The sequence below is a fragment of the Podarcis muralis genome, chromosome 5, assembly GCF_964188315.1.
Source record: "Podarcis muralis chromosome 5, rPodMur119.hap1.1, whole genome shotgun sequence".
Taxonomy (NCBI): domain Eukaryota; kingdom Metazoa; phylum Chordata; class Lepidosauria; order Squamata; family Lacertidae; genus Podarcis; species Podarcis muralis.
This window is the reverse complement of record NC_135659.1, coordinates 96,603,781-96,623,694: the sequence shown is the minus strand read 5'-3', so window position 1 is coordinate 96,623,694 and position 19,914 is coordinate 96,603,781. Positions and strand designations below refer to the sequence as shown.

Below are 19,914 nucleotides of genomic sequence, written 5' to 3'. Positions count from 1 at the left end.
TTAGTTGGGAGCATTTTTTTAAAAATGTGATCCCTCAAGTGAGGGGGCCATAACTCAGAGGTAGAGAGAACGCTCCTACCTTTGTATAAGGAAGGTCTCAGGTTCAGTCTCTCAGCTCTCCGGAGTTTGCTGGGAAGGACTCCCCAAATAATTCACCACCCCAGTCAGAATTCAGAAAAGTTTTATTTCGCATAATACAATCAGCTTCATTGAAAACGTTAAAAGTTCATATAAACATCACAGAAATATTTTAATCAGCCTGTAAATTGAAACACACACAAAAAAATAGTACAAGGAGCCATAATTTATAGACATTAAAGCTTCAAATCTATTAAACTTAATTTCAGGCCCTCAAAATGGGTGCTTAAGAAATTGTACATGCAAATCCAGTTTTTTTAAAAAAAAAAAAAATTACAGTGCATCCTAAAAATGGAATCCAACAGATACAATCAAAGCCAACAAGTAAAGATAGCAGTATATGTATAAAAACAGCGTGTCACTTGTTTCCTGTATTTCAGGGCGTTGGGCTAATGACCCTTTGGGTCTCTTCCAACGCTTACAATCCCGATTCTATGGTTACGGCTCATCTGTCTTTCAGTCCATTTCACAGAAAAGCAACATTTCATGCGTTGGAAACTCATTCAGCTGGAAACTCATGAAATGCATGGGGGCTGTGCAAGAGCTAGGCCCCACTCAGTTCGTTAGTGGGGCAGGGCTGAACCGTGCACTTCATTTGTGTTTAAACTACATTATTGCACTAAGTTTCTTGTTTTGTTTTCAAATTGCCTCTGCATTTATACTGATTGTCTTAAGTAGAAATGTATTGGGACGATACACGGCACAAACCTCTAAATACTTAAAAAAAATACTCAGTGTTGAACATTTTCTTGAAGCCACGTACGTTGCAGCTATTTGAAGATAAAATTCTACTGGCGAAAAGCAAGTGGATCACTTGCAGTCGCTGGATGCTGAGGCTAGGATGCAGCCAATTACTGCAGCGTTTGCAGGAGGAGGTTCTCCTTCGCGAGCCCCACTGAAATGAATCAGACTTGGAATCACAGAATTGTGGAGTTGGAAGGGACCCCTGAGGGTCATCTAGTCCAACCCGCTGCAATGCAGACCTGTGCACAGGTCCACTTACATACATCCCATTCATTTCAGCAAGTATGTGTAGTAGAAGAGCCCAGGGGTTTGCGCCTAGCAGTACCTCTCCAACAATCACCAAACACAGCCACGTAGAACTGTAAAAGGTCCCGACTACAGACCTCCAGCAGGAATGGGTACCTGAGGTCACTGCTACAGGGGAACAAAGATTTTACCTTGTATTTCCTTGCTGTAACCTAGCTTGTGCCCTCTGGATAAAGATATTGGTCAGATAGGGGAAAGCGGGAGTCAACAGCTTGCTAACCTAGCAGAAGGGCGAGGGAAAGGTGAGGCAATTGTGGTTTGGGAAGGAGCAACAGTGCAGGTTGTAGATTTCTGCCATGTATGCAGCAGCTACTGTATAAGGCACAAAGTTGGAAGTGGAAGAAAGGAACAGAATTGGCCAGGAACAGAGTACCGTATTTTTTGCTCTATAAGACTCACTTTTTCCCTCCTAAAAAGTAAGGGGAAATGTGTGTGCGTCTTATGGAGCGAATGCAGGCTGCGCAGCTATCCCAGAAGCCAGAACAGCAAGAGGGATTGATGCTTTCACTGCACAGTGATCCCTCTTGCTGTTCTGGCTTCTGAGATTCAGAATATTTTTTTTCTTGTTTTCCTCCTCCAAAAACTAGGTGCGTCTTGTGGTCTGGTGCGTCTTATAGAGCGAAAAATACGGTAGCTAATGTAGAATGGGCAGAAAGAACACAACCTGGTGTCTCCCATAAGAACAGCCTTGCTGGATCAGGCCAATGGCCGATCTAGTCCAGTATCCTGTTCTCACAGTGGTCAAACAGATACCTTTGGGAAATCCTGAAGCAGGATTCGAAAACAAGAGCCCTCTCCCTTCCTTTGGCTTACAGCAACCAATCTTACTGCCTTCCCAAGAACTCCACCTTTGGGGCCGCAACTCTCACTGGCCATGTTGGCCAGAGTTGCCAAAGCACAAGATTGTGGAAGGGAGACAGGATGCGGGCGGCGAAGATATCAAGTCAGGGCACAGAGGTGGGAGAGTTTAAAATGAAAATGTAAACAGCCATATGCCTAGTCACCTGTGGCGAGTAAGGATCGCCCTCTGGGTAGCCTGCAATGGAAGCTTTATTATTCTATGTAATAAAATGTGGAGCTTATTTTCTTTTTATGCCACTTGCTACCCATGTGGTAAGCATGAAGGCTAGTGAAAATGGGCTGGCAGCTTTAATTTCCAAGGCTGGCTTAAAAGCTTCCATCACCGTTGCACAAAGAAAGGGCGAGTGAGTGCCAGGATACGATTATGTCTGTATATTGACTTGCTCTTTCTTTATACATCCGCTGCTGTTATTATAAGATCAGCACTCCTGTCCAAAACTTCCTTCCCGTTCCGGAGCAAAGTGATTCATGAAGCTGCATTTGCACTAACAAAGTTCAAACATTCACATTTAAAACAATCGAGGTAGAACTAAGGGGAAAAGAGTCTCCCCCCCCCCCCTTTTTTTTTATTGCTATTAAGACTCCTGACAATAAGTAAACATTTCTAGGGGGGGAAACCCTCATGCTAAGAGAAAGGGGATTCCAAAGGTTTGCACAATAATTAGGTTTGCTGCTTGCAGAATTCTAAGACCCTCATCCCACCACACCTGCTGTTAAAAAGCAGCCCCATATATACATCACGACAATATAAAGACAGTGGAGAGGTGCCGGAACAGAAAAACAGTCCCCACAACCCTCGTTATCGAAGAAAAAGTAGTCTAGCTTCAGCAAATTACTACAAACACGGCTCAGTTCACCTCCATGGGCTTTGCAGAGCTGGATGAGGCCAGGCCAGAACAGCCGAGTCCAGCAAAAGCTGACTGGCAACTCGTTTTGAGCATCAAGGTCCCTGTGCATCAAGCCTCATGCAGACTTTCTGTTTTAAGGTAGGCACTTAATGGAATGATAAAAGGTAAGCCTCTCCTCTGGCGCAGTTCACACAACCCGTGTGGAAACAGTGCAATGCACATGGATCTGCTGAACTAGGTTCTCAAAGCCATGCGATATTGGGAGACGGTACCCAGCAAAGCTGGGCAGCTACATTCAGTTATCCTAGCCTGACCAGGAAACGACATCATCAAGGCCCATACAGAGATCATGGGCGGTGTGTGTGGAGAAAAAGCTACTTTGCAACACCTGGTCATTCTCGGCATGCCAGGTTATTTTCTGGAGACTTGCACTGCATGTCCAGAACTGCTGGTGGATCCAAAAGCACAAAGCGTCACAGGGTTTGCGGTTCTACAGTAAGTGCAACTTTTTAAAAGCAAGCTACAAAAAATATATATTCTTGCCAGGAGGAAACACTTTTCAAGTAAAAAATTTAAAATGGCCACCTTAAAAACATTTGTACAAAAAAGTTCCCCAGGAGAGAGGCCACCTTGAGTAAGCGATTTGGGTTTAATGGCTGTGATGGCCTCATTGTTAAAAAAACAAAAACTTAACTTGGGCTTGGTCCTCTGTACATTGCGGTGTCTCTCTTCCCCAAATGCACTAAGCTGGCCTGCTCGCTTTGAGAAAGGAATTGGTGCGGCAATTGCAGCAGGGCTGGTGCAGTTTCCATTGGCAGATGGGTGGGATCCTGAACATCCTGTTTTGGATCTCCTTTTGGTTTTCTACAGCATCCATTTGGACCCCAAAGCAAAAAGCTAAGATGCACATCCCAAACTGGACAGAGCCACAGAGCCACCCAGCATTTTGCCAACCCGCATTCTAAAAGATTCTCTACACATATACACAAAATCGAAAGGAATGCATTCAGAAAACAGCACAGTGTGGCAAGTGGTGCCATCCAGAGAAGTCCAGCGTCCAAGACAGCACCACTGACGCAGCCCCCATGTCCCTTGGTTTACGAGAAGGCAGCATGGCAGAGTCAGGCCCACCCAGGCACATCACAAGCTCATGCTGCCTGAGCCATGTGGTGCTGTGCTGGCCACAGTCTAGTGCAATCACCAAAATAAGGTTGGAGGTCGGTCGTTGTGCTTTCTTCCCGGCTGAATGGCTAAAACGGTAGCGCCTTGCATATCATCCCAGAGGCGTGTTCTTTACACAGTAGCTTCTGAGTAGCCATTCCCATGAGCTAGACAGGCCGCTGGTTCTGCCTCTGGCCAGCAATTATCGTGTCAGTTAAAAAGGTGCCTGTGAAACAGGTGCCTTAAAAAAGAAGAGGGGTTCTCCCCCAAGAGCCGTTGGTTCTCATCGGCGAATTGCCTGGACCTTCATGACCTGGATCTCAGTGGCATCAGTGAAACATCTGCGGCTCCTGTAGTGTTCGAGGAGTCTACGCCACAAAGGGTTGCTCTCCAGGAGGTAACGGTTTCCTGTAAGCAAAGCCGGGGGGGGGGGGGTTGGGGGAAAGAGAGAAGAGTTAAGCAACAATGAAAAGCAGTCCATCCCTCTCTTTGCAGCTTCATCCTCTGAAGAAGGCATCTTTTCCAGCAAGAAAGGGGCTCCACAGCAACGGACTTGCCCACCTCTCACTGTTTCCCTTAAGCCACGTACCTTTAATAATAATAATAAATTTTATTTATACCCCAGCCAAGGCCGGGCTTAGCGCAGCTAACAAACAATAATAAAAACAAGTTGAGTGAATACAACTTAAAAACAAGATTAAAATACAACATTAAAACATTAAAAAGCGGCCTCATCAACAGGAGGAGAAAGGAAAAAGAAAGAGGGAGAGGGAATCAAATTGACTCCAAGCCAAAGGCCAGGCGGAACAACTCTATCTTACAGGCCCTGCGGAAAGAAATCAGATCCTGCAGGGCCCTGGTCTCATGAGACAGAGCGTTCCACCAGGCCGGGGCCAGTGTTGAAAAGGCCCTGGCTCTGGTTGAGGCTAATCTTACTTCCCTAAGGCCCGGGACCTCTAGGGTGTTGCTATTTATGGACCTTAAGGTCCTCCATGGGGCATATAGGTCACCTACCTATAATGCAGAGCCCTTCCTGCGCCCGAGTGATGCAGACGTTGATCTGGTTCGGGTCGGTCACAAAACCCAAGTGTTTCTTTTGCCAGCTTTTGGTAGGCTTCCGGTCGACCTCGGAACGGGAGCAAGACCGCACGGTGGACACCAGGACGTACTTCCATTCGCTTCCTGGAGGCCAGAAATTGCAACATGGTTAAGCCCTGCTCCACCCAGGAACCTTGTAGGAACACAAGAAGAAAAGCCCTTCCAAAGTTCGGACCACAAGTGCCTTCTAGCCCAGCGTCCTGGTCTCACAGTGGCCGAGCAGGGGCACATTATGGGGAGCGCATATGAGTGCAACAGCATCCTCCTCACTTGTGATTCACTTGGTATTCAGAGGAGAACTGGATACCGGCAAGCATGATGATGATGATGATAATAATAATAATAATAATAATAATAATAATAATAATAATAATATGGATTATGGAAGATCCTAAGGGATCTAAAGGGATGGAAGGGAGGAACAGAGGCAAAGGAGAATTAAATAACAAAAGAAGTGTGGTTTAGGCGGTGGAAGTCTTTTAAGATATTTTAATTCAGATTTTTATTTTATAATGTATGTAAGTGTAATTCTGGAATTACTGTTTATGGAAAACAGCATTTTCTTTTTTCTTTATTTTCTTTTTTCGTTTCTTCTTATTTTCTATCTTCTTTCACAGTTTATGTTTGGCAAATATGTAAATAATTGTGTTTTTGCAGATATATCTGGAAATTTGATTGTATTATTCAATAAAGTTTTATTTTAATAAAAATTATTTGTTTGTTTGTTTGTACCCCACCCATCTGGCTGGGTTTCCCCAGCCCCTCTGGGCGGCTTCCAAGAAAGATTAAAAATACATTAAAATGTCACACATTAAAAACTTCCCTGAACAGGGCTGCCTTCAGATGTCTTATAAATGTCAGGTAGTTGTTTATCTCTTTGACATCTGATGGGAGGGCGTTCCACAGGGCGGGCGCCACCACCGAGAAGGCCCTCTGCCTGGTTCGCTGTAGCTTTGCTTCTCACAATGATGGAACTGCCAGAAGGCCCTCGGCGCTGGACCTCAGCGTCCAGGCAGAATGATGGGGGTGGAGACGCTCCTTCAGAATACTGGACTGAGGCCGTTTAGGGCTTTAAAGGTCAGCACCAACACTTCCCAGGCTCCTCCCTTTTCCTTGCGCTATCAGACAAAGATAGCCCCAAGTGCGGTGCACTTCACCTTATCAAGAGCAGTTCCTTGCTGCAGCAAACGGAACTTACAAACTTCGTTCCTTTGCACCGCTCACACAGCTAGCCGTTGGGAGTGGGAAGAGCAGGGAAGATTAGCCGTAGGGATAATTATAAACGCTTGTGTGCAGACACAGGATGTTTTTCCCAGTGCAGGGTGGCTGCTTCTCAGGTCATAAGAGCCTACTGGGCCAGGCCAAAGGCCCTTTTAGCTCAGCATCCTGTTCACAGATGCTCGTGCAAAACCTGCAAGCAGAACTTAAGCCCAAGAGCCCTCTCTCCCCTCCTGTGGTTTCCAGAAACCGGTATTAATAAGAATTGCTGCCTCCAACAGTCATCACGGCTAGTTGAATTTGTCTAATCCTCTTTGAAAGCCACCTAGGCTGGTGGCCATCGCTGCTCCCTGTGGCAGAGAGTTCCACAGTTAACTCTGCACTGCGTGAAGGCCATCAACGCCCGGCAGGTCGTGCTGGCTAAAACACAGTGCCCCGTGTCACACGGGCGCAACTTACCTTGGCTTTTCATGATGGTGCAAACGGTGACATCTCGCAGCCCTGCCTGGAGAAGAAGTTTCTTGATTTCGACCACCTGGGCATTGTAAGGAGTCAGGATGGCAATCTCGGCAGGTTTGGTGGTTCTGTCCAGTGTCAGCTGCTTCGCTATCCTCACCTGAAAGGCAGCGAAAAGACAGCATCTTTGTTTACTTCAACCACAGTAGTGTGACTCAGAAACAGAAACCAAGATGGAGACCTGCTTCAGTCTCCAATTTAGGGCTGGCTCTCCAGATGTCGTTGTGACTACAAAGCCCATCATCCCTGACTGCTGACTGGGGTTGATAGGCAATGCAAGTCCATCAACATCTGATTGCCCCTGCAAAGCTATCCCGAAGCTCAGTTTATTTTTATTCATTTATTTTGACAGCTTATATACTGGCTAATTGCAATACTCTCTAAATGGTGTACAAGGAATTTGATGAAGATAAAAATGAGTCAAAACGGTAACAGTGGAGAGCCTGCTGCAATATTTAAAAACAACAACAAAAATCAAATCACGCAAAGAAATAAACTGTGATCTTAAAAATCTGGGTTCTTATCTTTTTCTTTGCAGGCTGAAAAGGGTTTATGCTGGCACAGTCATACCTCGTGTTACAGACGCTTCAGGTTGTACGTTTTCAAGTTACAGAATCGTGGAAACCCAGAAGTACCGGAACAAGTTACTTCCAGGTTTCGGCACTCGCGCATGCGCAGAAGCGCTGAATCACAACCCGTGCGTGCACAGATGCAGCGCCGCGGGCTGTGAACACTGTGGGTTGTGAACCTGTCTCCTGCATGGATCACGATTGCAACCCGAGCGTCTACTGTATATACTTCTTTGGTTCTTCTACTTTAATGTCTTATTTCTTGCGAGTCACAGAAATAGCATGTTACTAGACGACCTGTATAAATACAGCAAATAATACAGTGGTACCTCGGTTTAAGAACAGTCCTGTTTACGAACGATTCGGTTTAAGAACTCCGCAAAACCAGAAGCAGTGTCCCAGTTTGCAAACTTTACCTTGGTCTAAGAACGGAATCTGAACGGTGGAAGGGCACCAGTGGCGGGAGGCCTCATTAGGGAAAGCGCGCCTCGGTTTTAAGAATGGTTTCGGTTTAAGAATAGACTTCTGGAATGGATTAAGTTTGTAAACCAAGGTGCCACTGTCTTAATAACTGCTGGATGGCGGATAGATGTGGGCATTCGAGGCTGAAGTCAAACCGCTGGAGAATCACAGCACCTGCTGTGGCTGTAGAGGAAGGTAACTTGTAACTGCCGCCTTCCGTGCTGTTTTTGCTGCAATTGGCAGCACCAAGGACACCTCCCTGGGGTGCAAGGCTGGGCAGTTTGTCTGGAGGTCCTAGGCTGCCTAGATAACAAGACCCCCCTTCTCAGCCTGGCTGATGGGGTCCAAAGGAAAGCAGAGCAAGACGTTGTGGCACCAGCTTGGCTGCAGGAGTTGCTGGAAGGAGGCGGACAAGGCGCCGTCCAACCACCTTAGGGACTTCACTCCAGATCTGTGCAGGGTTTATTCCTTAGCCTTATCTTCTCCCGAAGATGTCCCATAAGGGAGGGTAGATTTTTTCCTCCCTTGGGGTTTACTCTCAGTGCATTCCTTACGAGGGGCAACTGAAGGGAGCCAAACCTTTACTCCTTACTCACCACTTGCTCCGCTTCTTCCAAGTTGGCCCGAGAGTTCTCATTGCCGTCCTCTGTGGAGACCACGAGACTCTTCTCTCGCCCCTCTATGTGGCCAAAGATTATGGCGCAGCAGCCGGCCCTGTCCTTGTGGAAGAGGGTGCTGTGGCCGCGGGCAGGGTTGGCACAGGTCTTTAGCCTCCTGTTGTAAAACTCCTCAGAGGGGAACTGGCAGATGTCCTGGTGCTGACGGGAGGAAAAAAGGCAGGCGTTTGTTGTTAGTAACAACAGCAGCAGCAAATTTATAAGCCGCTTACGTGCCAAAATGGCTTCTAAGCAGTTTACAAGTCTAAAAATCAGTTATAAAATATCCACATCCATAAACTATAGGGTAAAACAAGAATGTTGAGGGAAAACACACACTCATAACCACCAGTACAGTTAAAGGAATAATTAAAAGTATTATATGGGAAAGTCTGGTGTAGATTCACCACAGGGTTGTATAAAGGCATCAGTAGTTTTATTTCCAATCTCTCTCCTCAGGATCCCAACATGGAACCTGCCCTTTCCACGATGCTGGGCATCTCTTAGCCATGACCGCTAAATGGAACTGCCATATATAGTGACATTCTACTTCTGAATACCAAATGTTGGGGAGAGTGGTAGCAAAGGGCTGCAATAATTCATTTACCGTATTGGCCCGAATATAAGCCGCACCCACAAATAAGCTGCACCTTTAAAATTTGGACGTTTGGGAGCAGCAGGCAAGCTAGGCGCCATTGCCCCGCACTCCCGGGCTGCTTCGGGGGGTGGGGGTGGCGGAGCCGCATCGCTTTGCCGGCAGCGTAAGGTCAAGAACGTAAGCCGCACTTTAACTTCCTTTTCACGATCAGAATTTGGGGGGGGGGGTGGAGTGTGGTGTGGGGAATTCCCTGGTCCTGAATGGGGTAATTGTGCCCCTGAAGGACCAGGTGCGCAGCCTGGGAGTCATTTTGGACTCACAGCTGTCCATGTAGGCGCAGGTCAATTCTGTATCCAGGGCAGCTGTTTACCAGCTCCATCTCGTACACAGGATAAGACCCTACCTACCCGCAGACTGTCTCGCCAGAGTGGTGCATGCTCTGGTTATCTCCCGCTTGGACTACTGCAATGCGCTCCATGTGGGGCTACCTTTGAAGGTGACCTGCAAACTACAACTAATCCAGAACGCGGCAGCTAGATTGGTGACTGGGAGCGGCCGCCGAGACGACATAGTACCGGTCTTGAAAGACCTACATTGGCTCCCAGTACGTTTCTGAGCACAATTCAAAGTGTTGGTGCTGACCTTTAAAGCCCTAAACAGCCTTGGCCCAGTATACCTGAAGGAGCGTCTCCACCCCCATCGTTCTGCACAGACACTGAGGTCCAGCTCCGAGGGCCTTCTGGCAGTTCCCTCATTGCGAGAAGCAAAGCTACAGGGAACCAGGCAGAGGGCCTTCTTGGTAGTGGCGCCCGTCCTGTGGAACACCCTCCCATCAGATGTCAAAGAGAACAACAACTACCAGACATTCAGAAGACATCTTCAGGGAAATTTTTAATGTGTGACATTTTAGTGTATTTTTGGTCTTTGTTGGAAGCCGCCCAGAGTGGCTGGGGAAACCCAGCCAGATGGGCAGGGTACAAATAATAAATTATTATTATTATATTATTATATTCGGGCCAATATGGTATTTACTGGTGTTCACCTGCCTCCCCCCCAAAAAAACAAATGTGCCCAGGGCAGCTATCAGCACTAAAACTCATGCAGAATAAAGAACCATATTGGAGATAATGTGAGAAACAGATTACAGTGGTGCCCCGCAAGACGGAAAACCCGCTAGACGAAAGGGTTTTCCGTTTTGGAGGCGCTTCGCAAAACGAATTTCCCTATGGGCTTCCTTCGCAAGACGAAAATGTCTTGCGAGTTCCTGCGGGTTTTTTTCCCTTCCCCCCCCCTTTTTCTAAGCAGCTAAGCCGCTTATCAGCTGATCCGCTAAGCTGATAAGCCGCTAAAAGCCGCTAAACCGCTAATAGCGCTAATCCGCTAAGCTGTCAATGGGCTTGCTTCGCAAGATGAAAAAACCGCTATACGAAGAGCCTCACGGAACGGATTAATTTCGTCTTGCGAGGCACCACTGTAAAACAAACAAAAAAACCCCACACCAATTATCTAGCACAGTACCCCCCAATAAACCAGCACAAGGGGGACAGATCTAGCAAGAAACAAAAGGCAGAACAGGTGAACAAACTATTGTGCATCTTGCTGCAATTCCTCCTTTCCTCCAAAGAACCCAGGAGGCGGCACGCCATGTTTTGCCAGCCTCGCCTCAACTTCGCAACAAGCAGCTGTGTCCCTTACCATGCGGTACTGGATATCCAGCATCAAAGCCCAGTCTTTGTAGCGTTCAAAGAGCGACGTCTCCATCCCAAGGGTCTTGCAGAAGTCACTGTGGACCACGGGTCTCAGCTGCTTATGATCTCCCAGTAGGACCACCTGGAAGGAAATAATTGTGGTGATGCCCGCTATGTTGAAGAGGAGCAACCGGGGCAACTGCAAAGCGGGCGAAACTTGTTGGTGTGATGTGAATGGTTTTTGGGACTAGGGGGGAGGTTGAGGTTTTGTCGATTTGCTAATTAGTGAGTCAGAGTATCGCTTTGTTTATTATTTGAGCGCTGCTAGTGTTGTTCTTGAGAGTCCCATGGACTGCAAGATCAAACCTCTCCATTCTGAAGGAAATCAGCCCTGAGTGCTCACTGGAAGGACAGATCCTGAAGCTGAGGCTCCAATACTTTGGCCACCTCAGGGGAAGAGAAGACTCCCTGGAAAAGACCCTGATGCTGGGAAAGATGGAGGGCACAAGGAGAAGGGGACGGCAGAGGACGAGATGGTGGGACAGTGTTCTCGAAGCTACCAGCATGAGTTTGACCAAACTGCGGGAGGCAGTGGAAGACAGGAGTGCCTGGCGTGCTCTGGTCCAGGGGGTCACGAAGAGTCGGACACGACTAAACAACAACAAAGCTGTTCATTACTATTTATATGGCTGCTACGGGGTCTCTCTCCCCCCCCCCCCCCCATGGAGTTATGTGAAAAAATTAATGGATTATATAAGTTGTTCGCAATTGGCGAACCCCCAACTTCTGAAAATATTGATACCTCTGTGGTAGTTTTTGGTATGTGAATATCTTGATTTTATTCTGTGAACCACCCTGAGACCCCCGGGGTATAGGCCGGTATATAAATTCAATAAATAATAATAATAATAATCTCCAACATGTCCAAGCACAAAACAGTTCACGTGAACTGAAAGAGAGCACGAAGCCCTAAAACACACATTTTTGGGTGCTGCGATCTCAGAGCCCCTCAAAACAGGAAGTTCCGGACAATAGACAGGTATCTGTCATGGATCCCTGTGGTCTGCGGACCACCAGTTGAGGACCACTGTATGATACGATTCCTTATCCATCGTATTATGTATCGTGCCTTATTATTTGTTGTAAGTCACTTGGATACCTTTGAGTGACAAGTTTAATTATTTTGATTCTGAATTAATTTGATTCTGAACTGATGACAGAATGAATTGATTTTAGAATGTATTCCTATTAATTGATTGTGATTTTATGTAAACTGTGTTATGTAAACTGAGCCCGGCTTCGGCTGGGGAGGGTGGGATATAAATAAAATTTATAATAATAATAATAATAATAATAATAATAATAATAATAATAATAATAATAATTTGAACAAATGAATGAGTAAATAAATTGGCGGTTGGCAACGTGCCACCCGTGCCCCCCCCCAATTCTGCTGGACTCCAACTCCCACCAACTCTCAAGCGGCTTGGTCAGTTGCAGGAGCTGCAGTCCAGCAGCAGTCTGCAGAGGACCCTGGCGGCAACCTCGTGAAATAAAACAGGAGCCCGTCTGGGCGTTGAGGGATATCTAAATAAACGAGCCATCAGCATAACCGCCGTGGCTGTAATCGCAAGCGGTCGGCTCACCTTCTCCATCTTCTTGTAGCTCACCAGGGGGATGAGGGTCTCTGGCTCGGTGGACATGGCGCACTCGTCAATCAGCACCTGCTTCACCTGCAGGTGGTCGATTAGGGATGTGGCGGAGGCCGTGGTACATGTGCACAGGATGACATCGTGGCGCTTCAGCTCATGCGACCGGGCTTTGGTTAGCAACTGCTTATAACTGCAAGACCGCAATGGAGACAGCTCAGTACCTTGACATGACCCAAAACCTTACAGGGAGGCAGATGCCTCTATATCCCCTTTAAATCCATTAATAAATAGTAATAGTAATACAATTCTGCACTCTGGCAGTCTAGCTTCCCCTACCCCAAAAACCTCTCCTAACTGATTCCACTCATTTTGACCATCTTGCCCAACTTTTTCTAGACTGGTGACTGGAAGTGGCTGCTGGGACCATATAAACATCGGTCCTGAAAGACCTGCGTTGGCTCCCAGTACGTTTCCGAGGAGTGTTGGTGCTGACCTTTAAAGCCCTAAACAGCCTCAGCCCAGTATACCTGAAGGAGCATCTCCAGCCCCATCGTTCAGCCTGAGGTCCAGCTCCGAGGGCCTTCTGCTGGTTCCCTCACTGCGAGAAGCGAAGATACAGGGAACCAGGCAGAGGGCCTTCTCAGTAGTGGCGCTCGCCCTGTAGAATGCCCTCCCACCAGATGTCAATAAACAAATATCCGACTTTTAGAAGACATCTGAAGTCAGCCCTGTTTAGGGAAGTTTTTAATGTTTGGTTTTATTCTATTTTTAGTGTTCTGTTGGAAGCCGCCCAGAGTGGCTGGGGAAACCCAGCCAGATGGGTGGGTTATAAATAATAAATTTATTGTTATTGTTATTGTTATTTTTCTGGCCAATGGGACTTCAGCAGGCTTCACTCACACACTTTGAAGCCTATCTTCGTAAGGCTTAGAAACTTGAATTTAAAAAGGGGGAGGGGAGAGATCCAGAAAGTGGGAAAAGGGAAGCTGAGAATCTCAAGAGTAGGATTCTGCATCCGGACCCTGCTTTAGCTTTGCAAATGTGCTAGCAGTTTTATTGCTGCGCCACTAGGAGGGGAGCAAAGTCTGCACATTTTGTACTTTGGCATGTTTCTGCCAGATGGGAGCATAGATACTATTTGGAGAGCAGATTAAGAGCCCAGCTCCATGAGAATGCACTTAGCTTTCCTTACAGCCGCCCACTGCATGAGAGCCCTGGAAGGAAGAAGGCAAAGTACTGTATTTTTCGCACCATAGGGCGCACCTGACCATAGGGTGCACCTAGTTTTTAGAGGAGGAAAACACAGAAAAAAATATTCTGAATCAAATGTTGCACTAAACTATTTAAAGCAGCAAAGCGGGCGGCTCCTGTCCGCTTTGCTGCTTTAAATCGAACCTCAGAGGAGGGTAGGAAGGGGAACCATGGCTTATCTAAGTCCAGTTAATAATGCTGAGCCTGACTTATGGCCATCGAGATTAGCCTGGCCGTCTCAGTGGAAATCTGGGGAGGCTGGGGTGAACTTTCAGTGGTCAAAGTGTGGTTGTGTCTTCCTGCCCGGCATCTATTTCCTGCCCTCTTTCCCCCCTGCACCCCCGCACCCTGCTTTGAGCGAAGGAAGCGGAGCCATGGATCCTCTGCTCACAACTGCAGTGGATTCCCTCCACTTTGAAGCAGGAAAGTGGGAGACGAGCTGCTTACACGAGTGTAAGCTGCTCCCCTCCCACATTGCCGCTTCAAAGGGAGCCCGGGAGGAGGGAATCTGCTGCAGCTTCCCCCACCTCCCGCAGAAGCCGCACGCTCTTTAAAGGGGCTGCGCGGCTTCTCCTGGCTTTCCTGGGAGGTGGGGGGGATTCCCCCACCTCGTAGAAAAGCCTGCAAGAGCCGCGCAGCCTTTAAAGAGGGCGCCGCTTTTGGGGGCTTTTCCCCGAGGAGGGAGAAGGGACTGATGCGGCCAGTCAGTCCCTTCTCCCTCCTGGGGAAAAGCCCGCAAGAGCGCACGGAGCTTGTGTGCCACTCTTGGGGGCTTTTCACGCCTGCCTCCCCCCTGCATTCGCTCCATAGGATGCACACACATTTTCCCTTGATTTTTGGGAGGGAAAAAGTGCATCCTGTGGTGTGAAAAATACAGTAATATGTTACGTCACCAAGATACAAGGCCACCATGTTTGTGGGCATGGGAGTATATTTTTGACTGAGGCAAGACACAGATAAGCGGCTGCTGGTTCACGTATTAGTTCTTTTATGAAATTGTAGCAACAGGCCCCGTCCAAGAGTGGAATTTTGAACATACGAACCAGGGGTGCGGAGAGGCTGGACAGAATGAGGTCCCCAAATCCAAACCCCCATAAAATCCAGCCTGGTGTGCCCTTTCCTCTCTGAGACTTCAGCAAACCAAAGCATCAGAACTTTTCCTGCACCTCTCGAGGGCTAGAATGTTTTAAAAAGTTTGACATTTTTGAAAGAAAATGAAGACTCAGGGGACTTCATCACAGTCAGCTGAGAGCAACTTAAGAGTGCTGTTGAATTACAGAAAAGTCCATCTAGCCCAGGGGTCACCAACCTAAGGCCCATGGGCCGGAAGCAGCCCGCGGAGGTCGTTTGACCAGCCCACGAGCCACCCCCCAACTGAGAAACCCGCTCGCACGCTGCGCTAAACTGGTGCAGCACAGCACAGGGACTCGCTTTCGCAGGTGCGCATGCACAGACGCTGAAAGTCCAGCCCACAGAGAGATCTCCGCAGGACCAATCCGGCCCAGGCAAGATCAAACTTGCCGACCCCTGATCTAGCCCATTATCCTGCTTCCCCACAGGACCACAGTTCTTTGTGATGTCCATGTTTGGGAAATGGTGGTTTGCTGAAACTGGATAGTGAGAACAAACCAGAATCAAACCGAGGTTTAATAACCCGGCTTGTTCTCCAACCATAGTTCAAGGAAACCATAGTTCAAGCAAACCGTACTTCTCCGAGTAAAGACATCACAGGCTACTGTGGTTTGTTACAAATCAAAAGCAGGAGCTTTCAATCTCCTATTCTGACACACACTGGAGCCGGGAGAGTGCAAGGCCCCCATGGCTTATTCACATAGTTATGGTTTACCATTACATTTGAACTGGGCCCATGAGACTGCCTATCACCAAAGGACTGTCTGAAGGGCTGATTCTGAAATCTCAGAATGCAAATCAAAGCAATAATAAGATAAAAGGTTTCTCCATCGAAGGCTTGGCAGGAAACTAGGTTTGTGTTGCACTCACTCGTTAATTTCATCCTCTGTTATCTCCTCTCCTCTGTTCACACGTGCATCGAATTCACAGATTTGTCTCGCAAAAGGGTTCGGTGGACGGCGGATCAGGTAGTGTAGAGTTATGTCCCTGTGCAGAAAAGTATTACCTTTTAAGTTAAAGACTAAACACAATGCACAAGCAATGAGCTTTCCCCCAAATCATTCCAAGTTACTAGGGCTACAGACTTTAAGATCACTTAATCACTCAATTAAAGCTTTAGTCAATCAACAGGACAATCAACAGGACAATTTTATTGACAAAACAGAATTCAGGCCCCCTTTTCATTTTGTTTAGGGCCGTTTTCGGTTCTGATGTGTTGCTACTAGACAAAATGGAAAGATATATAAAGAGGGCCTTTGCCTGTAACAAGTTGGTAGCTTGGGCTCATTAAGCTTTTTCCAACTTAAGTTTTCTCAAAAGCACCTCCATTTAGTTTTGCTAAAATGTTATTTGCTTTAATTTGATCTGTAAACATGCAGAGGCTGCAATCATAGCACACGTACGTGGCAGAAAGCCCCAGAAAACTTGGTAGAACTTGTTTCCAAATGAACATGTGAAGGGTTACACTGCAAATCAATTAATTATTATTTATTCACAAGTATGGAAGGAATATTGGGCTCATTTGCAACACTCTCTTTCCACCCTCCTCTCTCTCTTCCCCACCCAATGTTCTTTGTTTCCTTGACTCCTTCTTGGTTTGCACCAAAGTATAGCTTGCCACAACATCCAGATCTGCAGACTATTGTTTGGGCTTGCTGCATCAAACCAACTTCAAATTGCAGTTGCAATCCTAGTTTCCAGGGTAGGCACAAACCAGAGTTTGTCTCTTCAGGCGCAATGGGAAACCATGGTTTGCCAGAAACCAGGAAGGAACTAATTCAACACAGGGCCAAGGAAAGGAAAAGGGGAAGTGCACAAGCCAAATATTGCATCCAGGATCATTCTTGTAGCACCAAACTATGGTTTGGTATCCCATCTGTTTTATATATATTATTCCCACTAGAAAAGAAACAACATTCAGCTGTATCAAATCGTATAAATAAGCAGGTTTAATTTCAAGCACTGTTATTTTTCTAACAGTGTCTACATATCTGATTGTGTGAGGAAATTGAAGTTCGAACCTGATCTCCGGCTTGGATTTCGCGTCCCGCTGGGATTTCCGGGACACATGTAGGCTGCTTCCTGGATAGGGGAAATCCATAGTCTCTATAGTTTCTCCATACACCCTCAAGGGCCTCAGAGAATTCTTCATCTTCAACAGCATCTCTGCAGAGGCAGCAAAACAGCTAGGCTGAAAAATGAACTCTGTGGCCTATTAAAAGCAACCCAAAACTTAAGATGCTACAGACACTAGGCTGTTCCTATGCAACAAATTAAACTCGGCTGTCAATTGAGAGGCCCTGCTCATACAATTTGCTATGAAGTCATGGAATATTCACAAACATTCCAACAGTGCAGTCCAAAGTCACCAGCACGAAATTGTTGGGAATTGGTGGATCTTGGGCTGTTGGGGATAAACTGGGGCCCAGCCAGGGCTACATTAGCACAAGTCCCTCATTCCAGCTCCGTCAGGGAAATACCTGTATACCTCCCTCAACTTGGCTCAGGCATAGCTTTGCTGGCTCACCTGGTGCTACTAAAGTGGGCTGAATTTAAGTCACTATAAATTCTGGCAGCTTCTTATACTGAGGATTGCTCTGCCTGCGTTGGAGGAGGCGGGGAAGAGTCATGGGAAGTTGATAGCCAGCTTACTGTTGCAGGAAAACCAGAAGGCTGGCTTGACTGAGGAGTGGGGATCCATTTAGGGCATAGGGTTAATTTCATTGTACACAGGTTGTAAAGGTAAAGGGACCCCTAACCATTAGGTCCAGTCGTGGATGACTCTGGGGTTGTGGCGCTCATCTCGTTTTACTGGCCGAGGGAGCCGGCGTACAGCTTCCGGGTCATGTGGCCAGCATGACTAAGCCGCTTCTGGTGAACCAGAGCAGCGCACAGAAACGCCATTTACCTTCCCGCTGGAGCAGTACCTATTTATCTACTTGCACTTTGACATGCTTTTGAACTGCTAGGTTGGCAGGAGCAGGGACTGAGCAACAGGAGCTCACCCCGTCGCGGGGATTCGAACCGCCAACCTTCTGGTCGGCAAGTCCTAGGCTCTGTGGTTTAACCCACAGCACCACCCGCATCCCACACAGGTTGTACATTGACAATATTATTATTCTTAACAGTATTATTATTATTATTATTATTATTATTAGGAGCAGGACAGGCAGCAAACTGCTGCTCCAGCCTGGAGTTCAGGGAGAGTGTCTTATGCAGAGCAGACACCAGACAATTTTTTAAAGGACTCTCCCTCCCTAAAGACGCCAGACCGTGTCCTTCCTTGCTGTCTTTCTGCTGGCAGGTGAAGATTGCAGTTTTAAGGAATCTCCTTTTAACAGTGCTGTTTTTATTGTTTCTGTTATCTGCATCTTAATAGATTTGCTTTCAAATGTTTTTATTTTATTACAGTTTAATAATTTTTTAATGATTCTCTTTTATTTGTTTTTTTGCTTATCGTATTTTATCTGTGTTGTTTGAAGTTGTGTAAGCCCCTTTTGAGTCTCAGTGGGACCTATTATTATTAACAACAACAATCCAAGTTTATTAAACTTTGCATTATTTGTTTTAAACACTTTTTTCTTTCTTTTTGCTATTCCCTGCTTGTTCAATAACGTTTATTTGGGATTGACTATCGGGTCGACACTCTTCAAGAAATTCCTCCTCACTGCAGGTCACATCCTGAAAAGTGACGTTTCAGAGAGGTAGAGAGAATTATAGGGGATTTAAAGGCATTCAGGAAATAGCAGAAGGGTGTCAGTTATTGCAGAAAGTATTGATCTGATGTGAAGAGATCTTTCCTATTCTATTTAATTCATGAGGGTTCTGGAAGCTTCTCTGTGTGAAAGGAACAAGCAGAAGGTTCATGATGTTTGGGTTATTCCTTAAGAAGCTGAGTATAGCTGGTGGAAAATGATTCTGTAATCTCTTCTGTCAAGTTCATGCTGACTATAATAAGAGGCCAGAAGGAGCCTGGGTTTCACTTTCTCTTTCTGTCTCTCTTCCTTCTGGTGTGGTGTTCTGTATACAGTGGTGCCCCGCTAGACGAATGCCTCGCAAGACGAAAAACTCGCTAGACGAAAGGGTTTTTCGTTTTTTGAGGTGCTTCGCAAGACGAATTTCCCTAGGGGCTTGCTTCGCAAGACGTTTTCTTGCGAGTTTGTTTCCTTTTTCTTAAAGCCGCTAAGCCGTTAATAGCCGCTAAGCCGCTAATAGCCGCTAAGCCGCTAATAGCCGTGCTTCACAAGATGAAAAAACCACAAGACGAAGAGACTCGCGGAACAGATTAATTTCGTCTTGCGAGGCACCACTGTATAGTATTATGGTTTAGTCTTATTAAAAGTTATTTTAAGTCTGCTGCAACTGGATTTCTTATGGACAGGGCCAATCCTGAATATATTGGATTTGTGACCATTATGCTCATTTGCCTTCAGTAGAAGCAAAGCTCTGCTGGATGAAATATTAATTGCCTCTGGTCTATTTTTGGGGGAATCTTGCAACGTATTTAAGTTGCTACTCTGCTAACTATATGTCAGAGTTCTACCCTGGATCAATATTGAGTAGACTTTCAATGAACAAAGGGGTCTTAGCAGAGGGATGGAGCACAGCTGTGATGGAAACAGCCCAACCAAATTTACACCCCAGACAATCTCCACTTTGACTGCTTCTCCATGATGTAAGAATGGATCTTCTTTACTCAACAAAGACCATTACCAGCAACAACATCGACGGATTTGTTTGACGGCCCACAGTACATGATGTGGCTCTTAGCTTTTTCAGGATCATCCAGAGTTGGATCCTTCCCTTTTTCTTCCAGATTCAGCTGATGGAACCAGTAGACAATATGGACACCAACCACGGTCTTGCCAGTCCCTGGACGAGGAGGAGGGGAAATAGCAGTGAGGGGCCTGCCGTTACAGAATCATAGAGTTGGAAGGGAAAACAAGGGTCATCTAGTTTAACCTCCTGCAATGATGGAACCTTTTACCCAACATGGAGCTGGAACGCACCACTCTTT

At 46.6% G+C, this 19,914-nt stretch overlaps 1 protein-coding gene across 3 annotated transcripts in view; it reads right to left on the bottom strand.

The window, feature by feature from the left end:
- Positions 1–403: 403 nt before the first annotated feature.
- The window catches only part of HELZ2 (helicase with zinc finger 2), a 51,618-nt gene continuing 32,107 nt past the window's right edge, over positions 404–19,914 (bottom strand). For all 3 annotated transcript variants that reach the window (XM_077929410.1, XM_077929407.1, XM_077929408.1), the window contains 9 exons: positions 19,611–19,769; positions 16,919–17,063; positions 15,768–15,884; positions 12,510–12,705; positions 10,871–11,005; positions 8,518–8,739; positions 6,834–6,990; positions 5,073–5,240; positions 404–4,466 (listed from right to left, as the gene is read on the bottom strand). In XM_077929410.1, the coding sequence (XP_077785536.1) occupies positions 4,342–4,466; positions 5,073–5,240; positions 6,834–6,990; positions 8,518–8,739; positions 10,871–11,005; positions 12,510–12,705; positions 15,768–15,884; positions 16,919–17,063; positions 19,611–19,769 (1,424 nt within the window). In that variant the 3' untranslated portion in view covers positions 404–4,341. The remainder of the gene's footprint in view (positions 4,467–5,072; positions 5,241–6,833; positions 6,991–8,517; positions 8,740–10,870; positions 11,006–12,509; positions 12,706–15,767; positions 15,885–16,918; positions 17,064–19,610; positions 19,770–19,914) is intronic.